Genomic DNA, 23,965 nt, shown 5'->3' with positions numbered 1-23,965 from the left:
AACATAGTTATTTCGCTTAAAATTGTGAAAGGTATATTGGTGAACAATTTTTGACTTTCCAAATGGAATACAGTAATAGTTTTTCAAATATTTTTCCAGACACGCTGCCTCCATTGGGAATAAAAGCACTGGCTGATAGACGCTACAACATGTAAATTGCAACTTGTAACTCAACTTCAATCTTTTATTAATGCATAAAAATATGTTAAATGTGATGTGATAGTCGTATAAATGTTATACTTATGAGAATTTATAAATGTTTAATAAAATTAATAAACATCTAAACAATCGTGTTTTACTTGACCACAATGATTTTTTTACAACTATTTTAAAATGCACTTTCTCTGATTGCTTTAAGGGGCTCTTATTGGCGTCCTTATAAATGTATCCTGAAGGGTACCTAATAATTGCAGTCATGCGATACTTTTTTGTAGTAACTTGGCGTGGTACAATTTCTCAATAGTGACGGCGCTTTTCCGAGGAGTTTTGGATATCGTATACGACTGTTTTCGACGTAGTGGGGATTCTCAGAAGCGCCCCAAAATTCAAAAAATGTTGGCAGGGATATGAGATATATTCGACACGAGCACTGTCGTCCGGAGTAACTGATAGTCTGTAAAGCGCATTATGCGCTAACACATTTACCGATTATTTAGTCATTGCCGACAAGTCAAATCGATCCGATACATTGTAAGATTCTTTACAAACACCGACATTCCGACCGGAATAACTGATAGTCTGTAAAGCGCATAACGTCTAGTGTTGTTGGACACGGGCATTATCGTGCAAAACGACGATAATTCGAATGAAATGCAAAAAAAAGTTGATGGGAATTTTAATCGAACGAAAGCATTCGTTTCGGACATAAAAAATTGGTTGTTATAATATGAACGACGCATTACGCTACGTAAATTGGATTGATGCATAGCAGCTATTTAGTTTGACGTATGTCGATTGGCCGTCGCTGAGTCAAAGTTGTTTTTGCTGCCGGCGCCGTCTTTTATTCGGCTTTGTTGAGTTTGCGTTTGCAAATTTGCAGGGCGAAATTCATTCTAACAAACTCGAGATTTCATTTTGTACAAATTTGTTAAATAATTTAAAATACTCAACGCACAAATATGGAGCCCTACAATCAGCCCGTTGTAATTGACAATGTAAGTCCAGTTTTCAATACAAAACATGATAAAGTGGAAGTAGAACCTATACACGAAGGTGTGTGCGGTGCAAGTGACATCACCTTGCCCCTTTGCTGCTTTGCTGGCCGTCTCTTTTACCGTATGCTAAAAGATTGTTGGTAGTTGATTGGCTTATAAAAAAGTCATCCTAATAAGTCTTACAACAACAACTACAACTATTGTTATGATGACTAAACCTTTCGGTAGCAATATGATTTTTTACAAATTCAAAATTGTGAGGAGAAATATCGTTTTGTTTATTGCAATTCCACACAATTTGTGTCAATATATACTGCCCCATTAACGCTTATACTTGATGCACGGATTGAAGTCGTAGTATCCTCCCAGTTGTATTCCATCGGTGAGGTGCAATTGGCGTCCATAATTAAGGGGATAAAGTACTGGTTGTGTTTCACGAACCCATTCAATTGGTAGCATTAGTAGGTCGCTGCCGTCTCTGGTACGTAACCCACATTTGCCGTAATGTTTCTGAAAAACAACTGGCCGAGGTAATTTATTGTAAGGGTCACGATAGTAATCCCGAAAATTTTGACAATCTGTATAGAATGTGTCAATTTCATCTACGCGTCCATAATCGACTACAGACAAACCAATGCGTGGCACAAATCCTCTCAGCGATTGACGTTGATTCCGGGAATTTCTTGAGACCAAAAGCATGTCTACTTTTGGTGTAGAAATGAACTTCATGGCTTTAATTTTTATTCAAAACTAAAAATAATAATTTACTTCTAAATGAGAGAAAATTTTCTAATAGATTTTTATTTTAAAATAATTTTTGATTTCTTTTCAGGGCTCTGGCATGATCAAAGCAGGCTTTGCTGGGGAGCATATTCCAAAGTGTAGATTTCCAAACTAGTAAGTATAACAAAACTAATAAATTTTCGAATGTTGACTCATAATATACTTATTGTTTAGTGTGGGCCGTCCAAAGCACGTTCGTGTAATGGCAGGAGCCTTGGAAGGAGATCTCTTTGTTGGTCCAAAGGCTGAGGAACATAGAGGACTTTTGAGTATACGCTATCCAATGGAACATGGTATTGTCACCGATTGGAATGACATGGAACATATTTGGGGTTACATTTACAGTAAGGTAAGTTTCTCTTATAATCTTGGATATAATTCGCGCTGTTTTTTGGGGTTTTTTACTTGCCCCAAAAAAAAACATTGAAATTTTTAAGAGTTTTTGGCAATACCAAATTTTGTGCATTGCAAATTCGAAAGCTAAAACACGGGATAATGATTTTCCTAAATAATCGTCTCCTATGGTCCTATCTCAGATAATATCAGAAAGTCTTATTTGTTTGACAATCTGTGTCTGAATATATTTTCTGAAGACCTGTAGTACCCAGTGTGAAGCCCAGTCATAGAACGAAAGACGAAAAACGGCTTGAGTAGTTAGAAAAACGTATATTTCTGTAACTCTTTGTATCCATATTTGCTTTGGTTGCAAAAGAATTAACAAAAGCTATTCGTGAAACTTTTAAACCGATGTGGAGTAGAAAACCAATACCTAAATTTGATACCATGGCATCTCACAGTGTTCTCGGATCTTGAAGTATCCAATATTAATGGCTTTTACGGCTGCAAGTTCCCTAATATGCCGGAAAATGCCGTTAATAGAAGTCGAGCTCGGGCTTATGGCATAGAAGGAATCTTGATGAACGAAAATTTAATGTATTATTGAGTTTAATATAACATTCCATCGATAATCAATTTGAATGTGTTAAATTATTGTGTTTTGAGTTTTGTAAACTAATTGGAACATATATAGAAGAAGTCAACTTTAGTCTCTTTAGCCTCTGCATTTCGAGGTACCGTTATCCCAATGTCTACCGTCATTGAAGGAAATGAGTATCAGCACTTTAATTTCGATACTAAGAATGCAAAACTATCGACACCTTTAAATTTTATTATTTCTATACGAATCCGCACGGCTATATACGGATTCTAAATCTACAAAAACATAAAATTTATTTAAAATTATAAGACACGATACAAAGGTTTGAAAACAAACAAAAATAAAATAACATAAATAGTATTAATAACTGACAAATAGAATTTGAAACAAACTAGTAAACTATAACTAAAACAATTATCCAAGAAAATTAATAGCATTAAAAACTTATTAAAAATTAATTTTATTAATTATTAATTAAAAGAAAATAAAAAATAAGAAACAATCAATATAAAAAAACATCAGATTCAACATTATATGCCTGATATGGATAAAATTCCCACAATATCGTATACGAGAATTTCCTAACGCTAGTATAGTTTTTGCGACACTTGGGCACTATGAACTTTTCGGACCATCCTTGTTAATATTGTACCCCTCCCCTTTCTAGTAAAATTTTGTACATTAATTTGATTTAGAATAGATTGACCATTTCATTTAATATCGTTTAAACTCACTCTCAGGAACAACTTTCAACATGTACCGATGAACATCCAGTATTGTTAACAGAAGCCCCATTAAATCCCCGAAGGAATCGTGAGAAGACAGCCGAATTCTTTTTCGAAGGTATTAATGCGCCTGCTCTCTTTGTGTCAATGCAAGCCGTACTGAGTCTGTAAGTAGTTGAGATGCACAAAGATAAGCATGAGCATTTCTTATCTGATGTTACAATTTTTAGATACGCTACCGGAAGAGTTACAGGTGTTGTTCTAGACTCAGGTGATGGTGTCACTCATGCAGTTCCTATTTACGAGGGATTTGCAATGCCGCACAGCATTATGCGAGTTGATATAGCTGGTCGGGATGTATCACGCTATTTAAAGACTCTAATTAGAAAGGAAGGATTTAATTTCCGTTCTACAGCAGAATTTGAAATAGTTCGCTCTATAAAGGAAAAAGTTTGTTACTTGGCTACCAATCCTCAAAAAGAAGAATCAGTTGAAACTGAAAAATTCTCCTACACACTACCAGATGGTAAAACTTTGGAGGTAAAATACGACTCAAAATGTCATGCCAGCATTCTATTTAGTTAATATTCGCATATTTTATAGATTGGTCAAGCACGCTTTAGAGCTCCTGAAGTATTATTCCGACCTGATTTATTAGGTGAAGAATGTGAAGGCATTCATGATGTTTTAATCTATGCCATTGAAAAGTCCGATATGGATCTCAGAAAAATGCTCTATCAAAATATTGTTTTGTCAGGAGGATCCACACTATTCAAAGGATTCGGTGACCGATTGTTATCGGAGCTAAGAAAACATTCGGCCAAGGACCTTAAAATAAGAGTAAGATTCCATTCTATGCATTGATCCATAAATTGATCTATAATTTGTTTTATTTATAGATTGCTGCACCCCAAGAACGTCTGTATTCCACGTGGATGGGCGGTTCTATTTTGGCATCACTAGACACCTTCAAGAAAATGTGGATCTCAAAGAGAGAGTACGAAGAAGAAGGTCAACGTGCTGTGCATAAAAAGACTTTTTAGAGCAATTCTACTCAATATTATTTATTGTAAAATGCTTGTATTTTTTAATTTCTCACATCCTGTATTTGTAATTTATTTGCGTGTATAAGACAGACAGACCTTAAGCGTAAAATTAATTACCGAGTTAATTTCTAAAGTCATTAAAAAGTTGTACAACTTAAAAAACAGATGCAAAAATGTGTTGCTAATAAAGAACCTTTAATATATTTATGTATTAAGAATAATCCACATGAATATAAGCGTTTTTCAGTGGTTCGATATGTATATGAGCTGGCCTTTAAAATAATACAGGTGGTGAACGCCAAACAACATTTATTCCCTTTCATCTCTAATAAGGTACCTTCTAATAAAAATTCGGACAACATAAGCAGTGAGGAAAAACAAATCCTACAAATGTCGGACAGATCTAGACAAGAGGATACTATATAAGTACATCGACGTGAAACCAAAAACATAATCCTTTTTCGGTTCATTGTGATATCGGTGAGTGCTGCCCCATTCTATAACAAGGGACCTTCTCTTTATAGCCGAGTCTGATTGCGTTTCACATTACAATGAAATCGCTTAGAGTAGAGTAGTTTTAAAACATTCAGTACAGTCACCAGTATTAACAATAAACCACACCTGAATAACTTTATTGGTGTTTGGTAGCATCATCTAAGATTAAGCATATATATGAACTTGATTTAAGGATTCTTGGAAATTGTTACAACGCCGCCTATAATTGGCGGATAGATACGCTGTGAAGTATAAGATCATAAGAATAGGAAGACGAAAATGGTGTCGTGTCCTTCTATACCATAACACTTTGTGACTCCGATGCACTAGATGCTTGGTAGAGGCCAAGTGTTCGAAGTGAAATCTTAATAATATTAATAGCAAATATTTCGCTAAAACAACATACAATCTGCTATTTTGGAACAAAAGACATACTTCTGAATAGTTAGTAGGTTGCTGAAATTTTCTACTGCTCCGAAATTATAAACCTCTTTAAGCTTCCCAAGATTTTACAATAAAACTCTAAAAATTTTATGGTATTTCCTAAGTTCAAGTTAAGCCGCTAAAATCAAAATTTAATGTATAAAAAGAGTATGACATTGTATATTTTCGCTGGGAAATGATCCAAAGCAACAATTCAACATGTTTGTTTTCTAACTGGTGATAATATCTTCAGTTGACTTTCACGGATTGCAATTTATTTCACACATTTAATAAATGATTTATAGTTGTTTTTTAAACTAAGTTGCTACGATAATAAATATTTGTAGTTCGAATAGCCATTTTAACTAATGCAGATAGTTGTTTCAGCAGCCATGTCTATCAACAATTTTTAGCAACTTCGTTCGCAATTAAATATTAACATTCTTGAATGTCCTCGGTTTCATCGCACTGTACACCACACAATACAGATTCTTCACACCTCACAAAAAGTTAGTTTTTCTGACTCACACTTAATGTTAACAGCCGATTTTTCCTCATTGTATTTGCAGACAGAAATTATAAACTATTCCAATTTGCCGGCAAAATTACAGTAGATTGTGGAATAAAACACATGGATATATACAACAGTCAGAAGAAATTTTTTGTTAGAATCTTATATGTTTTTTTTTTTTTTTTTTTAATCGTATACAAATGATTTTGTTCAATAAAATGTGCAAAATATAAAAAAAAAAATATTTTTTTTACAATATATTTATTTGTGCAAAAAATCTTCTAACTTTGAATACGATAGCTGTATACTGGCACAGCCAGACAAAAATTTTGGTGTACATTTTTCTGTTTTGTGATGGTGTAAAGTGTAGTCCAGAACAACTCTTAAGTAGGATACCTCACGAAAGCGAACTGGCACGATTGTTGTCAATATTTTTTAACCAACATTTGTATAAAAGCTAACCTCACTTCTATCTGAAAGTCAATACCAAAATTATGGGGATTTTGTATAATTTCATATAAACAAGTATATACGGCAGTAAGTTCGGCCAGGCCGAATCTTATGTACCCTCCACCATGGATTGTATAGAAACTTGTACTAAAGTCTGTCATCCACAATAGAATTACTTGGGTTGCGGCAACACTTGCCTATGTCTTAATACTTCTTAACACCGTGTTCTCACTTGTAAGTTAGTCCATACGGGGTATATTTTAAACAAAAAAAGGCCCATTAAATATGTAAATAATTCAGTTTGACAAAATTTTCTATAGTAATAAAATTTTGACAAAATTTTCTATAGAAATAAAATTTTATGATTGTTGTTGTTTTTTTTTTGATTTCAGCTTAAAACCATACATTGACTAAACTAAAAGTGTAGCTTAACCAACAGAGGAAAAGAATGTTTGTCAAATTTATTTGGGCAAAGCCCTATAGACTGCAAGATGGTTGGATGGACGCACGTTTCGGAATTACCACATTCCTCATCAGCATCCTCTACTTGCAGCAAAACTATCAACCAATTATCAGAATAAATTCAGGCAGTTCATTAAACCCAACAATAAACTTGAACAGTTTAGGCATATAATTGGGTTTTAACTCACTCTATTTTAAAGTCGTAAATATAAAAAAATTAACAAAATTTGTTCATATTTGATTGCATTTGCTTTTTTGATTGATTTTTTGCGAATTTTCATTGAAAAGATAAAATTTTAAAATTGACCCCCCTCAGACTTAAAACCCAGCTACGCTCATGGAATCTCAAGAATAGTCTTTTAGATCCTTAAAGCTAATTGAATCAATTAAAATTGTGTAAAAACTATACCCCAGCAATGATTAGTTGTTAGAAAATACATTAATGTCCCCCTTTTTATCTCGTTAACTAGATGACCTACGCCTCTGCCATTTGGGATAGAGGATTCTCCTGGCTTGGGGCTAATGTGCTATACCCACTTTTGCCTTTTAACTCTTCCTAGAAATGCTCGAAAATCGACCCACAAAATTGGCCTAAATATAATTGACAGACTTAAACCCCAGCTACGCTCATGGAATCTCCAGAATAGTCTTCTACACCCTTAAAGCTAATAGAATCAATTAAAATTTTGTAAAAACTATGCCCCAGCAATGATTTTTAGCTGTTAGAAAATACATTAATGTCCCCCTTTTTATCTCGTTAACTAGATGACCTACGCCTCTGGAATTTGGGAGAGAGGATTCTTCTGGCTTAGGGCTAATGTGCTATACCCACTTTTGCCTTTTAACTCTTCCTAGAAATGCTCGAAAATCGACCCACAAAATTGGCCTAAATATAATTGACCCCTCTCAGACTTAAAGTCCAGCTACGCTCATGGAATCTACAGAATAGTATTCTACGCCCTTAAAGCTAATAGAATCAATTAAATTTGTTTAAAAACTATGCCCCAGAGCGGTTTTATAATTATTAGAATTTACATGAATGTGCCCCCTTTATCTCATTAACTAGATGAGATACGCCTCTGCCCTCGTTGCGGGGGAGTTCTCCTATCTCCGAGCTAATGCCCTATACCCACTTTTGCTTTTTAACTCTACCTAGAAATCCCAAAAAAATCCAATAAATGTAAAATCCATCTTTCCATATTTTTTTGAATTGCATCTATATTACTCTAAATAACTTTTTGCTCAAAATTATGTTAAGTATACACGCATTTTCGTTCAGAAAATGTGTAATGAAGCAAATTATATTTAATTTGTTGCAAAAAAGTCTTAAATTCGCAACAAAAACGAAAATGCAAAAAATTAAAGTGGTTTGTGTCTTCGCTAAAACAACTTTAACTTCACACCCTTCGTCAAGGATGATATGATGAATTGAACCGAGGTCATAGATCACTCCAGGACGAATTTCGTGAAGTTCGTCCAAAATCAGTTGTTGTTCCGTAAAAGCTATGCGCCAACATAGCAAGATCGTCATGTGACCTATCGTGATATTGAGACAACGTTAGACATTTGTGGTACCAGCATACAATCAATATTGCATGAACATTTGAGCGTCAAAAATGTTTTCGGCGTTGGGTGGCGTACTATTGATTGGTCTAAAGAAATGGTCGAAATATACGATCGCGCTTCTTCAAAACACGTCCATGGCATTGCGACAGGCGATGAATTGGGGATTTACGCGTATGAGCCCGAAAGTAAACAGCAGTCCACTGTATACACGGATGAAAAAGGCTGTTTTTCATATGGTTGGCTATAAACATTATATGTTTGGAACACAAATTTTTAAACACAATATTTTTGAGTGCAAACATATAATGTTCATAAACTAGCATAACATGTTTGGGACATATATGTTAATATGTTAGAACATATTATGTTTGGGACATAAAATGTTTGTAAATATAATATGCTTGGATGCAAACATATATTAATTTATAAATAGCCTATAAACATATACAGTATGTCAAGAAAGTCTTTTGACATTGCCAACTATTTCAACTTCTAGAAATAATTGAAATATTAAATATTTTATTAAATTTTTAATTCTGTGTACGTATATATACTTTGCAAAATACATAATAAAATATTTTTTTTAAAATTTCATTATATTTAATTTTGGAACAAAACATAATTTTTATCCCATTGTCAAAACACTTTCTTGACAAACTGTATGTGTTTAGTAGCTTGGAGCGTTATTTAACAGGGAGCGATATTGAATTAAGTTGGTGGTTGTTGCTTGTTATTACAAAATTAACATTTTATTTTTCCTTGGGCAATTGATCAGCTACTTCTTTGATCCCTACAAACTGTGTGGTCCGCTGTTCGAATCCCCGTCCGGCAAAAGGTAAAATTAAAATATAAAAAAAAATCATACAATTGAATAATTTCTTCTACAATGTTTGTATTACAGAACAAGTATATACGGCCGTAAGTTCGGCCAGGCCGAATCTTATGTACCCTCCACCATGGATTACGTAGGAACTTCTACTAAAGGCTGTCATCCACAATCGAATTACTTGGGTTGCGATAACACTTGCCGATGGCAAGGTATCGTAAAACTTTTTAACACTGTCTTCTAAATTGTAAGTTAGTCCATAAGGGGTATATATTAAACAAAAAAAAAGGCCAATTAAATACGTATATAATTCAGTTTGACAAAATTTTCTATAGAAATAAAATTTTGACAAAATTTTCTATAGAAAGAAAAACTTGACAAAATTTTCTATAGAAATAAAATGTTGACAAAATTTTCTATGGAAGTAAAATGTTGACAAAATTTTCTATAGCAATAAACTTTTGACAAAATTTTCTATAGAAATAAAATGTTGACAAAATTTTCTATAGAAATAAAATGTTGACAAAATGTTCTATAGAAATAAAATGTTGACAAAATTGTCTATAGAAATAAAATGTTGACAAAATTTTCTACAGAAATAAATTTTTTACAAAATTTTCTATAGAAATAAAATTTTGACAAAATTTTCTATGGAAATAAAATGTTGACAAACATTGCTATAGAAATAAACTTTTTACAAAACTTTATATAGAAATGAAATTTTGACAAAACTTTCTATAGTAATAAAATTTGACAATTTTTACATGGCTGTTAGAGGCCATATACTAACGAAATGTACCAAATTTCAACCGCATCGGATGACTTTTGCTCCTCCAAGAGGCTCCGGAGGTCAAATCTGGGGATCGGTTTATATGGGAGCTATATATAATTATGGACCGATATGGACCAATGTTTGCATGGTTGTTAGAGACCATATACTAACACCACGTACTAAATTTCAATTGGATCGGATGAATTTTGCTCATCCAAGAGGCTCCAGAGTTCAAATCTGGGGATCGGTTTATATGGGAGCTATATATAATTATGGACCGATATGGACCAATTTTTGCATGCTTGTTAGAGACCGTATACTAACATCAGGTACCCAATTTCAAACGGATCGGATGAATTTTGCCCCTCCAAGAGGCTCCGGAGGTCAAATCTGGGGATCGGTTTATATGGGAGCTATATATAATTATGGACCGATATGGACCAGTTTTTGCATGGCTGTTAGAGACCATATACTAACACCACGTACCAAATTTCAATCGGGTAGGATGAAGTTTGCTCCTCCAAGAGGCTCCGGAGGTCAAATCTGGGGATCGGTTTATATGGGAGCTATATATATTTATGGACCGATATGGACCAATTTTTGCATGGTTGTTAGAGACCGTATACTAACATCAGGTACCAAATTTCAAGCGGATCGGATGAATTTTGCTGCTCCGGAAGGCTCCGCAAGCCAAATTTGGGGATCGGTTTATATGGGGGCTATACGTAAACGTGGGCCGATATGGCCCATTTTCAATACCATCCGACCTACATCAATAACAATTACTTGTGCCAAGTTTCAAGTCGATAGCTAGTTTCGTTCGGAAGTTAGCGTGATTTCCACAGACGGACGGACAGCCGGACAGACGGACAGACGGACGGACGGACGGACGGACGGACATGCTTAGATCGACTCAGAATTTCACCACGACCCAGAATATATATACTTTTGCACCACCGTGGTGCAATGGTTAGCATGCCCGCCTTGCATACACAAGGTCGTGGGTTCGATTCCTGCTACGACCGAACACCAAAAAGTTTTTCAGCGGTGGATTATCCCACCTCAGTAATGCTGGTGACATTTCTGAGGGTTTCAAAGCTTCTCTAAGTGGTTTCACTGGAATGTGGAACGCCGTTCGGACTCGGCTATAAAAAGGAGGTCCCTTGTCATTGAGCTTAACATGGAATCGGGCAGCACTCAGTGATAAGAGAGAAGTTCACCACTGTGGTATCACAATGGACTGAATAGTCTAAGTGAGCCTGATACATCGGGCTGCCACATAACCTAACCTAACCTATGGGGTCTTAGAGCAATATTTCGATGTGTTACAAACGGAATGACAAAGTTAATATACCCCCATCCTATGGTGGAGGGTATAAAAAGGTGCTAAGAACTAAAAAATCTCGTGGAAGTGAGAAAGATGTGGGGGAATATACAATTGGGCAGAAACAACATTTTGAGCATTCAGGTCGAAAACCTATGTTGTTAGCACCAATATTACCTGTTTATTTTCATAATTCGTTATGATTGTAAATATATAAATAAATAAATAAAATTTTGAGCACAATATTGTTTGGGAGAATTTTTTTAAGCATATAATATTTTTGGGTGCAAAATGCTTCCAAACATATTATATGTTCACATAATAACATATTGTTTTTTGGAAGACAACATTATTGAATTTGGATGCAAAAACACAAAATGTTTGGAACTTAGACTTCCCAAACATATATTGTTTAGACTAATATGCTTTCAAACATATTATATATTGGAAGAGATCAAAAATATAAATGTTTGGGCAATACCCAAAAATGTATATGCTTGAAGCAAAATATGTTTGGGAGTATATGTTACAGAAGCGATTTTTTGTGAGCGTGTAGGCGTTTAAAATTGAGCCAAATCTGTCAAAAGTTGCTCGCACACAAAGCAAATGATTGCCCGTTTTTTCGGAACAACTGGACATGTCGCAATCGTTCCACTAGAACTACACAGAACAATCAATTCTGAGTTGTACACAACCATTTGTTGTCTTCCAAGGAAACCCAACCGCCGAAGATAGATCACTCTTCACCACGACAATGCGAGCTCTCACACATCAGCTAAAACAACTGCATTTTCAGCCCTCAAAACATCGCCGTCAGGCCTATACGGCGGATAACCAACCGTATAATCCTGACTAGGCACCGGAAAATAAATGAGGTGTGAACGTTTTTCGACACCTAAAGAAACGGTTGATGCGTTTTGGAGATAAATCAATAAGAGTGGCAAAAGTGTGTCTACAATTGGTTCAAACGTATGCTAGAATTATAGATTTTAATTGTGAATATTTTGAAAAATAATAAAGCGATTTTGTTCTCTAATTCCGGATTATGAACGGCAATCTCGTATTCAGCGTTACCGTTGGGAATTTTCAAAAAGTGGCAAACGTGGAAAAAATGGCACACTTATTTTTAAATAGTGACACAAAAAGTGACATTCTTTTTTTAACTTATACAAAAAATATACTTTAAAAATAAATATTGCTATGAGGTAAGTTATAATATATTTTTCGAATTCATACAAAGTGGAAAATAAATGCTTTATAAAATAATTTTTTACGTGTTAAATCATTGGGGCTTTTAATTATGTATGTAAGTTTATTTACGATATCAAAATAAATTATATCATCATTGGTTTTTAAGTAATGCGGATCTAAGAATCTTCTATTATTAAATTTTTGTCATTTATGTCAATTCGTAATAAAATTTTAACACAATTTTAGGGTAAAATTTTAGAATATTACACGCAAAAAAATGTGTACCGAAAACGTTTTCCTCTTATTAGAGTTTTTTGAATTTCTTCGAAAATTTTAAACTTTTTCGTTTGTTACAAAATTTTTATTTTTTTCAATAAAAAAAATTATTTTTGAACCAACAACACAGTCCATTTCGTTTATATCAAGCACTGTTCTTTTCTGACTTTAAGTCTTTAATAATACACATTTTACAGTTCATAGTAAAAATTTAATATAGTAGTATGTAATGTTGAACATCTTTTGAGAATCTTCCGAACATATCTGGAATATATGTAAAAAACAAAAACAAAAAAAACTTTTTGGTGTTCGGTCGAAGCAGGGATTGAAACCACGACCCATGGCATGCAATGCGGACGTAGCAACCACTGATCCACGGTGCCCAACTAAATGTATGTTTCTGTTAAATAAAGTTTGTTTAATCGACTCGTGGGCGCCGCAAGCTATGCTATATAAATATAACTTACATAGATAATTGTCTATTGATGACAATAACGGCTACATAGCTCAGTGGATATTGTGTTGGCTTACAAATTGCATGGTCCGCGGTTCGATTCTCCGTCCAGGCGAAAGGTAAAATTTAAAAAAATTATAAAATCGAATAATTTCTTCTCATTGTTTGTATTACAGAAAAAAGTGTTAAGAACTAAAAAACCTTGTGGAAGTGAGGAAGATGTTAGGGAAAATGCAATTAGCTAGAAAATATTGTTTTTTTTTTGAGTTAGTCTTTATGAAATTGTTCTTACATCATGGAAAAGAATAAACGTTTATCACAAAAAGTATAAACTTTTCTTCCAAATAAACTTCCTTACAGCGAAAAGCAAATGAGAAACGAACTTTGTTTGTCTAAAATTTCGTTTGGGAGGAAAGAATTATTTTTTTTTTGTGTGGAGTTTCAACTGTAATAATATGAGATTTTTGAAATAATTTATGATTTGGTTTCGTGGCCAATGTATATTTTCGTAATTTCTTTTAATATTTAAAGAAATTTTAGTCGATATCTCCTAAATATTTAATTGCAATGTTTTTTTTTTTTTTTTTTTAATTTATGTATATTTAAATCAATCAATTAAACACCTCTTGTGTGAGTGTCCTGCTTTTTGTGTAAAGCGTAAGCGAATTTTAGGAGCATATAGCTTTAGATTACTGGCGGACCTGGAAAACATTAACTTAAGCAGTTTGTTAATGTTTTTGGAGCAATCTGGTTGGTTCAAAAAAAGTAAATAATAGAGAAGGTTCAGTGGTTAAGACTAGAAGTGCCCATATATAATAGGTACTTTTAGTTAAATGTGGTATCACAATGGACTGAATAGTCTAAGTGAGCCTGAAATTTAATCGGGCTGCCACTTTAACCTAACCTAAATTTGTAATAGAATATTTTTGTTAAATATATTAAATACACCATTTGGGAAGATTCGCTTTGGAATGTTTTGTTAAAAGTATTCATGTTTTTGAGAATATAAACTAAAAATTTAAAATAAATCACGTTGATATTTGATAGTGTATTTTGGATTCTTTCTACTTTCTCGAATCTCTTGGGACATATTTCTTCCAACTTTTCTATAATAAAGTAATGCTTCAATACTATACAGCATTGAATATCAGTATAATAGTCTGCCGAACTGGAACAATCAGTCAATTAAATTAAATGTTTTACTGAACCAAATAAAAGATTAATTGAAAGTGACGTGAGAAAACAGTTAAGTTTCTAATCAAACCGAAAAAAAGTGAACTATTTCATAGGAAGAATGAACTACCTCGCACGAAAATTGAACTAAATTTTACTCCACATTTTGAGATTTCCACAAAGCGTTGTTAAAACCAGGAAAATTTAATTCCCTGTTGTATTTTTTAACAGCAGTTCACGAAATTACATCCTCTTATAGAAGAAAAAATTAACTAAAAGTAAAGAAGAAAATCATTGGCGCTAAATCATCACCATTTTAACCGTACAGTAGTTCATTCTTACTATTTTTGGGAATCGTACGAAAATCGTCGTTTGCTTTAGTTCATATTGAACTTATGTGTACGGTCATTGAACTTTATACTCACGTTTAGTTCATAAATTTTTTGAGACATACTTAAAAAAAGTAAGATTTCATTAAGCTGTAGAAAATTTCGACAAAATTAATAAAATTTAACTACTAGCAAATAAATTTTTTTCCAATTAAAATAAGTTAAATTTAGCGTTAGTTTAACTAGGGAACTTTTTTTTCTGTGCAAGTACTTTTTTATTTCGAATGAATTCTGTGATTGATTGGATCAATTAATTTCGTGATTGATTCAGGAATGTGTTTTGTGCTGGAGACAGAAACTAATGCGGCAACTATTTTCTCTGCGTGTAATGATCACATTATGATGTAGAGTATAAATACGGGAGATGCTTTGTATGTTGAATCAATTTGACCATTACTCATTAAAAATTTGCAAACGTAGTGTGGATGATTAATTTTCTGAGATACAAACAACGAAACTGATCTCTAAAATATGTTGAACTCATTTCATCGCTATTTCAGGCTAAAGTGAAAAGAAACAAAACAAAAAACAACTCAATCTCCAAATCATTTCGAAATGAATGGGATGGCTCAGACGTAAACGTAATGTGCAATTCAGGGGTTAGTAGATACACTCTGTGCACTCTGAGAAAAGAGATACTCAGTGGTGAATGTTATTACTCTGTTTGTCAATTGTCAGTTAACGCTGAGTTCTTCAACCGTAAGGTAGTGTTGCCCCAAACAACGCTTCGCGCCAAAACTTAATAAACCGTTAACAACAAACAAACAAAGACAACAACACGGGACAAAATAAACGCTAGTTGTCATAGTAACGGACCCCCTTCTACCAAATGCATGTACCACAAATATGACTTGTGTTTAATGGATATCTCATGTAGTAGATTCAAACAAAGAAACATTCCTCTTGATTAATTATTTGGAAATGGAATATTGGTGATACGTGGCGAGTGATATATCGATATAAGGCGGAAACGGAACTAAAAATTCTTAAAGATTTCATTCGATTTGCTTGGCATAAAAAGAAAGGACAAACTCATTTACTGTGGACAATTTTCAGCCCATTATTTAAACAAAGTAACTGCAATATTACCTTGCTTTGTTGGGGTGGAACTTGCCAAGTTCCATGAGAACAGAATACAAATCCAAACAAACCTAATTGGGAATATCACATATTCAAAATGGCCCAGGCAATAAGTAATGTCCTCAACAATGACACTGAGGTAAGTTTATGGTTCAATTGTTAGGCTGTGAAGTATTGCTTTGGAGGAAAGAAATCATACGTCCTCGTCATTATTAAGGAATGACAATACACAATAGCAGCGATGAATAAAGTTTGTAAACGATTAACTGTGAAGTTAGCATTTTCCACTTTTGTACTCAACGAAAATGGATGTACATGAATTGAACCAACAAAAAAAGCTTACACATAAACTTGTATAACGATTACAACATCACAAATAAAACAAATTAGTTGATATGGTTTATGAAAAATTGAAAAAGAAATAAAACTAAGCCAGGCACGTAAAAGCGGTGGCAGTGGCCCCCAGTATGTTAAAATTGATTCAGAGGCCTTTTTAAGAAGCGCTTATAATATAAGGCACCATAAAATTAATATAAAAATAAAAGACATATTTTTATTCGTTGAGGAACAAGTGGTGTTAAAATCTGTCTAATATAAACAAAAAGCAAATAGCACACAAATAAAAAAGTGAACCCTCTATTTCACCAAAGCCAATTTAATTTTATTTTAGTTCATGGAATTATTATGTTTCCTTCACTCTATTCTATTCTTAAATGGACTAAAAAACGGGAAAAATTATACACGAAAGAAGCATAAAGATTTACTAAATTCATAATTCTCACAAAATAGTTCATTATTTCTTTAAATTTGTTAATTTTACTACAAATGCGCCCATTTTGAACTTCGTATGGCACTAAAGACATTCTTGCAATTTTGAACTCCAATTTTTTCCTTCAAACTACAAAATTTGCTTTATATAGCGAAAAAAATATGTCTAATAAATTTTCTTGGATATGTCGAAAATTATTTACTTATTTTTGTGATATCGGCGTGATGTCAGCGTTTGTAATACTGTTTAGTAAAAATTTTATAAAAATAATCTAAAAAACAGTGGTGCGTTCACTTTTTTTTCAGTGTAACATTTTTCGGATGTTCAAAAATAGTTTTTTGTATATTCCATGACTCCAACATCCTTAAAAGCTAACAATTGCGATCAGCAAACATATTGTTTTGTGCTATTTCTTAATTCGGAAACATTCAGGGTTAAAACCAGTAACCTAAACCACCCCTACACTCATAGAAAAAAGTCTGCTAAAAACAGCAGACGATGTCTGCTGTTATATTTTTGTACTTCAGGGCCTAATGATCAACAATTTATAAAATTTTTAGGTTATAAATTTTTTTGCACTGTAATATACTTACAAGGTCCTAAATACGATCAGCAAACATTTTGTTTGCTGTTATGCCTCAATTCGATAAATATTCAGATTTTTGGTCAAATACTATAGATATTCATAAAATATAGCGTTATGTTAGGATAGCTCCAAAGTTGACATTTTTATTTGTTTTAGCCAAAATAAAACATGTTTTAGTGTAATTGAGCTTAAACAATAACAGGAAATGTTTGCTATTTCAGCAAACAGTGACTGCTGTCCATTTTTCAGCAGACTTTCTGCTAACAAATTTCTTTGGGTGTACTGAATTAGTAAACATAAGCATAGGTTTGAGAGATGAACCGAATTTCCAATTTAAGAACATTAAGGGGTAAATTTTTATGGGAGTTTTGTCATAATCTTATGTCTGATATTAAAGGGTGATTTGTTAAGAGCTTGATAACTTTTTTTTAAAAAAAACGCATAAAATTTGCAAAATCTCATCGGTTCTTTATTTGAAACGTTAGATTGGTCCATGACATTTACTTTTTGAAGATAATTTCATTTAAATGTTGACCGCGGCTGCGTCTTAGGTGGTCCATTCGGAAAGTCCAATTTTGGGCAACTTTTTCGAGCATTTCGGCCGGAATAGCCCGAATTTCTTCGGAAATGTTGTCTTCCAAAGCTGGAATAGTTGCTGGCTTATTTCTGTAGACTTTAGACTTGACGTAGCCCCACAAAAAATAGTCTAAAGGCGTCAAATCGCATGATCTTGGTGGCCAACTTACCGGTCCATTTCTTGAGATGAATTGTTCTCCGAAGTTTTCCCTCAAAATGGCCATAGAATCGCGAGCTGTGTGGCATGTAGCGCCATCTTGTTGAAACCACATGTCAACCAAGTTCAGTTCTTCCATTTTTGGCAACAAAAAGTTTGTTAGCATCGAACGATAGCGATCGCCATTCACCGTAACGTTGCGTCCAACAGCATCTTTGAAAAAATACGGTCCAATGATTCCACCAGCGTACAAACCACACCAAACAGTGCATTTTTCGGGATGCATGGGCAGTTCTTGAACGGCTTCTGGTTGCTCTTCACTCCAAATGCGGCAATTTTGCTTCTTTACGTAGCCATTCAACCAGAAATGAGCCTCATCGCTGAACAAAATTTGTCGATAAAAAAGCGGATTTTCTGCCATCTTTTCTAGGGCCCATTCACTGAAAATTCGACGTTGTGGCAGATCGTAAGTCTATTCATGATGAAATGTCAAAGCATACTGAGCATCTTTCTCTTTGACACCATGTCTGAAATCCCACGTGATCTGTCAAATACTAATGCATGAAAATCCTAACCTCAAAAGAATCACCCTTTATATATAGTTGTAGTTATAGTTGATTTTGCACCTACAGAGTTAGTACATATGTTACCTAATATTGAGATTATTATTAAAAAGAGGAAATCGCTCAATTAATGTGGGTAATAAATCAAAATTCGGGAAAAATCGGTCAATATTATGTAGAAGTTACATGTAAGTCTAAATATGTCCGGATAATACATAAAAATTTGAAACTTGAGTAGTAGCATTGGTTAATAAATAAGAGGATTATGGCAAAATTTGGGAAAATCGAGCGATGTATATATATATGGGAGACGGACGGACACGAAGCGCTTGATCGACTCAGGAGAAAATTCTGAGTCGATCGGTATATATTTTATGGGGTCTAAAAACAATATTTCTGGTAGGCACATTTTTTGGCAGATCAAATTTATTATACCCTGACCTCTATGTGGTTTAGGGTATAAAAAAACCTAAGGGAAATGCATCAACCCCAGAAACGATACATGACTAGTCTCTGCACGGATGAAAAATACTGTTTTTCATATGTTTGGCTATAAACATTATATGTTTGGAACACAAATTTTTAAACACAATATTTTTGAGTGCAAGCATATAATGTTCATAAACTAGCATAACATGTTTGGGACATATATGTTAATATGTTAGAACATATTATGTTTGGGACATAAAATGTTTGTAAATATAATATGCTTGGATGCAAACATATATTAATTTAGAAATAGCCTATAAACATATATGTGTTTAGTAGCTTGGAGCGCTATTTAACAGGGAGCGATATTAAGTTAAGTTGGTGGTTGTTGCTTGTTATTACAAAATTAACATTTTATTTTTCCTTGGGCAATTAATCTGCTACTTCTTTGATCCTTACAAACTGTGTGGTCCGCTGTTCGAATCCCCGTCCGGCAAAAGGTAAAATTAAAATAAAAAAAATCATAAAATTGAATAATTTCTTCTACAATGTTTGTATCACAGAAAAAAGTGCTAAGAACTAAAAAATCTCGTGGAAGTGAGAAAGATGTGAGGGAATATACAATTAGGCAGAAACAAAATTTTGAGCATTCAGGTCGAAAACCTATGTTGTTAGCACCTATATTACCTGTTTATTTTCATAATTCATTATGATTGTAAATATATAAATAAATAAATAAAATTTTGAACACAATATTGTTTGGGAGACTTTTTTTTAAGCATATAATATTTTTGGGTGCAAAATGCTTCCAAACATATTATATGTTCACATAATAACATATTGTTTTTTGGAAGACAACATTATTGAATTTGGATGCAAAAATACAAAATATTTGGAACTTAGACTACCCAAACATATATTGTTTAGACCAATATGCTTTCAAACATATTATATATTGGAAGAGATCAAACATATAAATGTTTGGGCAATACCCAAAAATGTATATGCTTGAAGCAAAATATGTTTGGGAGTATATGTTACAGAAGCGATTTTTTGTAGGGGTGTGGCGTGTATAGAAAAGTCCCAGTTCTGGTCAAAACGTATGGAAAAGTCCGGTCTCTTTAATATGGGTTTGTCATTGAATAGTTAAATTTACACTTTGGAACACGTCTTACTGTTTGCTGAAATAGCAAACATTGTCTGCTATTTAAGTTCGATTACACTAAAACATGTTTTAGTTTAGCTGAAACAAATAAAAATATCGGGCTATCGTAACACAATTAAAACAATATTTTATGAATATCTATAGTATTTGTTATATTTACAAATTGAGGCATAACAGCATACAAAATGTTTGCTAATCGCATTAAGGTGGTTGTAAGGATATTACAGTGCAAAAATATACCAAAAACTGCTTTTGGTTCTTAAATATCCTTTGGGGAAAAATGTATAACCTAAAAATTTTATAATTTATTGTTCGTTAGACCCTAAAGTACAAAAATATAACAGCAGACATAGACTGCTGCTTTTAGCGGACTTTTTCCTATGAATGTACATTCCAGGTACAGTTTTCATGCTACTTACACGCTCACAAAAAATCGCTTCTGTAACATATACTCCCAAACATATTTTGCTTCAAGCATATACATTTTTGGGTATTGCCCAAACATTTATATGTTTGATCTCTTCCAATATATGATATGTTTGAAAGCATATTGGTCTAAACAATATATGTTTGGGTAGTCTAAGTTCCAAACATTTTGTATTTTTGCATCCAAATTCAATAATGTTGTCTTCCAAAAAACAATATGTTATTTTGTGAACATATGATATGTTTGGAAGCATTTTGCACCCAAATATATTATATGCTTAAAAAAAAATCTCCCAAACAATATTGTGCTCAAAATTTTATTTATTTATTTATATATATTACAATCATAATGAAAATAAACAGGTAATATAGGTGCTAACAACATAGGTTTTCGACCTGAATGCTCAAAATTTTGTTTCTGCCTAATTGTAAAGGGTGATTTGTTAAGAGCTTGATAACTTTTTTTTAAAAAAAAAACGCATAAAATTTGCAAAATCTCATCGGTTCTTTATTTGAAACGTTAGATTGGTCCATGACATTTACTTTTTGAAGATAATTTCATTTAAATGTTGACCGCGGCTGCGTCTTAGGTGGTCCATTCGGAAAGTCCAATTTTGGGCAACTTTTTCGAGCATTTCGGCCGGAATAGCCCGAATTTCTTCGGAAATGTTGTCTTCCAAAGCTGGAATAGTTGCTGGCTTATTTCTGTAGACTTTAGACTTGACGTAGCCCCACAAAAAATAGTCTAAAGGCGTCAAATCGCATGATCTTGGTGGCCAACTTACCGGTCCATTTCTTGAGATGAATTGTTCTCCGAAGTTTTCCCTCCAAATGGCCATAGAATCGCGAGCTGTGTGGCATGTAGCGCCATCTTGTTGAAACCACATGTCAACCAAGTTCAGTTCTTCCATTTTTGGCAACAAAAAGTTTGTTAGCATCGAACGATAGCGATCGCCATTCACCGTAACGTTGCGTCCAACAGCATCTTTGAAAAAATACGGTCCAATGATTCCACCAGCGTACAAACCACACCAAACAGTGCATTTTTCGGGATGCATGGGCAGTTCTTGAACGGCTTCTGGTTGCTCTTCACTCCAAATGCGGCAATTTTGCTTATTTACGTAGCCATTCAACCAGAAATGAGCCTCATCGCTGAACAAAATTTGTCGGACGTAAAGCGCGAAACACATTTCGAACCGAACACTGATTTTGGTAATAAAATTCAATGATTTGCAAGCGTTGCTCGTTAGTAAGTCTATTCATGATGAAATGTCAAAGCATACTGAGCATCTTTCTCTTTGACACCATGTCTGAAATCCACCGTGATCTGTCAAATACTAATGCATGAAAATCCTAACCTCAAAAGAATCACCCTTTATATTCCCCCACATCTTTCTCACTTCCACGAGATTTTCTAGTTCTTAGCACCTTTTTCTGTAATACAAACATTGTAGAAGAAATTATTCAATTTTATGATTTTTTTTATTTTAAATTTACCTTTTGCCGGACGGGGATTCGAACAGCGGACCACACAGTTTGTAAGGATCAAAGAAGTAGCTGATCAATTGCCCAAGGAAAAATAAAATGTTAATTTTGTAATAACAAGCAACAACCACCAACTTAGTTCAATATCGCTCCCTGTTAAATAGCGCTCCAAGCTACTAAACACATATATGTTTATAGGCTATTTCTAAATTAATATATGTTTGCATCCAAGCATATTATATTTACAAACATTTTATGTCCCAAACATAATATGTTCTAACATATTAACATATATGTCCCAAACATGTTATGCTAGTTTATGAACATTATATGCTTGCACTCAAAAATATTGTGTTTAAAAATTTGTGTTCCAAACATATAATGTTTATAGCCAAACATATGAAAAACAGTCTTTTTCATCCGTGTAGCATGAATTGATTATTGATTTTCCTGGGACAGTAGCAAGTTTGTGTTTAAGCCAAGTTAGGTATTTGCACCTCTCTTGAGGTTTTATGTCGGCATTCACCGCTCACAAAAGTAAGGCCCCTTAAAAAATTTGTATTATTATTTTCATATATGAACTGAAATCATACTTGACACAAAAACCTTAATGGCAAATACAAAATTTGTTTTAGAATCATAACAATCGATGCCATTAACTTGGATTTAATTCAACCTAAAAACAAATTGGAAATTTGTCCAAAATATAAATTTGGAACAAAGATGTTTTGTTTGTGTTTACCTCGTCGTTAGATAATGAGGAAATTCCATTGAGAACTATGTAAGAGAATATGCTGGAATAGCCCACAAAATTGTTAATTGAATTTTGAGAATACAGCGTTTTTCACAATAACAACATATGTGAAGTTCCCATAGACCTCATTGGCAATTCTGTAATTATTCTATTTTTTGTTGTTAATTTTAAATTTAAAAGCACACATGTACATGCACAAACGTACATCACCTACCATATCGGAATAGTCGTAGACTTCAGTATTGATCATCAAAATTGATATTACGCTTGATAAAACGTAAAACAATCAGAGGCGAACAATGTTTTCACAAAATACTACTAAAGTATGTACTTAGAGAAATGCTGTGGTACACTCAAAAAAAGTTTACTTGGATCCGAAGATTTTGACCTTCCTTTAAGGATTTTGGTATTGATACCGAGCCAAAGATGCGGCTTCTTTAAAATAAAGACATTTTTTAGGGATCTCCCTGGGATCAATAAAATTAAAATTGGATACAGATCTCATTCATCGAATTTTTATTCTGTGTTTGCGATATATTAATAAAGGTATTCATGTACAAACAAATTCCAGTTTCAAAATCCAAATTATGCCAAGTACTTCAAAGTAAAAACCGTTTTCTTAATGCTAAAAAAACTTTAAACCAAAGATGCATTTTTATCTTAAATTTAAAAATTCAATATGTCAGTTGAGTTAAAGACGATTTCTTTAAATTAAAAATGTTTTTCTTTATTTTAAGGAACATTTGCCTTACTTCAAAGATCTACAACTTCAACAGAGGGACGCAAAATTTCAAGATTTGTGTCCTAAATTTAACGAAAAAAAATTTTGAAGCAAGGATTATAAACTTTCTTTTAATTAAAATGTCATTATTTTAAAGAATTTTGTCCTTAGCATTGCGTAAATTTCGAGTCCTAAAATTTAAGTTGCATAATCTTCCATATTAGGTCAATATTTTTTTCAGTGTAGGTGAGGCAAATATTAAATTTGGAGATACCGGAAGGTTTTCTGGAAATTTCT

At 33.3% G+C, this 23,965-nt stretch overlaps 3 protein-coding genes and 1 long non-coding RNA gene across 7 annotated transcripts in view; 3 read left to right on the top strand and 1 right to left on the bottom strand.

Annotated features, from left to right (window-relative positions):
* LOC142221293 (uncharacterized) overlaps positions 1–23,965 on the top strand; it is a 278,541-nt gene that overhangs the window by 121,599 nt on the left and 132,977 nt on the right. The gene's annotated exons all lie outside the window — the stretch shown is intronic.
* Positions 996–4,881, top strand: Arp1 (Actin-related protein 1). The gene is made up of 7 exons (XM_075290949.1): positions 996–1,154; positions 1,987–2,051; positions 2,112–2,286; positions 3,615–3,766; positions 3,830–4,139; positions 4,203–4,439; positions 4,499–4,881. Exons 1-7 carry the CDS (start codon positions 1,119–1,121, stop codon positions 4,640–4,642), a joined length of 1,119 nt encoding a protein of 372 aa, XP_075147064.1. The 5' UTR covers positions 996–1,118; the 3' UTR covers positions 4,643–4,881.
* LOC142221286 (uncharacterized) lies at positions 1,409–1,964 on the bottom strand. Its single transcript, XM_075290950.1, has one exon. It carries the CDS (start codon positions 1,881–1,883, stop codon positions 1,476–1,478), a length of 408 nt encoding a protein of 135 aa, XP_075147065.1. The 5' UTR covers positions 1,884–1,964; the 3' UTR covers positions 1,409–1,475.
* NijC (Ninjurin C) overlaps positions 15,625–23,965 on the top strand; it is a 32,806-nt gene continuing 24,465 nt past the window's right edge. For 2 of the 4 annotated variants that reach the window (XM_075290946.1, XM_075290948.1), the window contains exon 1: positions 15,627–16,176. In XM_075290946.1, the coding sequence (XP_075147061.1) occupies positions 16,135–16,176 (42 nt within the window). In that variant the 5' untranslated portion in view covers positions 15,627–16,134. Of the gene's footprint in view, positions 16,177–23,965 lie in introns of all 4 variants that reach the window. The other 2 variants (XM_075290945.1, XM_075290947.1) reach the window with 2 other exon arrangements.

This window comes from Haematobia irritans, chromosome 1 (genome assembly GCF_050003625.1).
Source record: "Haematobia irritans isolate KBUSLIRL chromosome 1, ASM5000362v1, whole genome shotgun sequence".
In the NCBI taxonomy this organism is placed as follows: domain Eukaryota; kingdom Metazoa; phylum Arthropoda; class Insecta; order Diptera; family Muscidae; genus Haematobia; species Haematobia irritans.
Note: the sequence above shows the minus strand (reverse complement) of the source record. Positions and strands in the feature narration are given on the sequence as shown.

Coding starts and splice junctions, on each gene's coding strand:
- Arp1 (XM_075290949.1), top strand. CDS start 1,119: ATGGAGCCCTACAATCAGCCCGTTGTAATTGACAAT. Junction 2,052..2,111: donor AAGTGTAGATTTCCAAACTA/GTAAGTATAACA, acceptor CTTATTGTTTAG/TGTGGGCCGTCCAAAGCACG. Junction 2,287..3,614: donor GGGGTTACATTTACAGTAAG/GTAAGTTTCTCT, acceptor ACTCACTCTCAG/GAACAACTTTCAACATGTAC.
- LOC142221286 (XM_075290950.1), bottom strand. CDS start 1,883: ATGAAGTTCATTTCTACACCAAAAGTAGACATGCTTTTGGTCTCAAGA.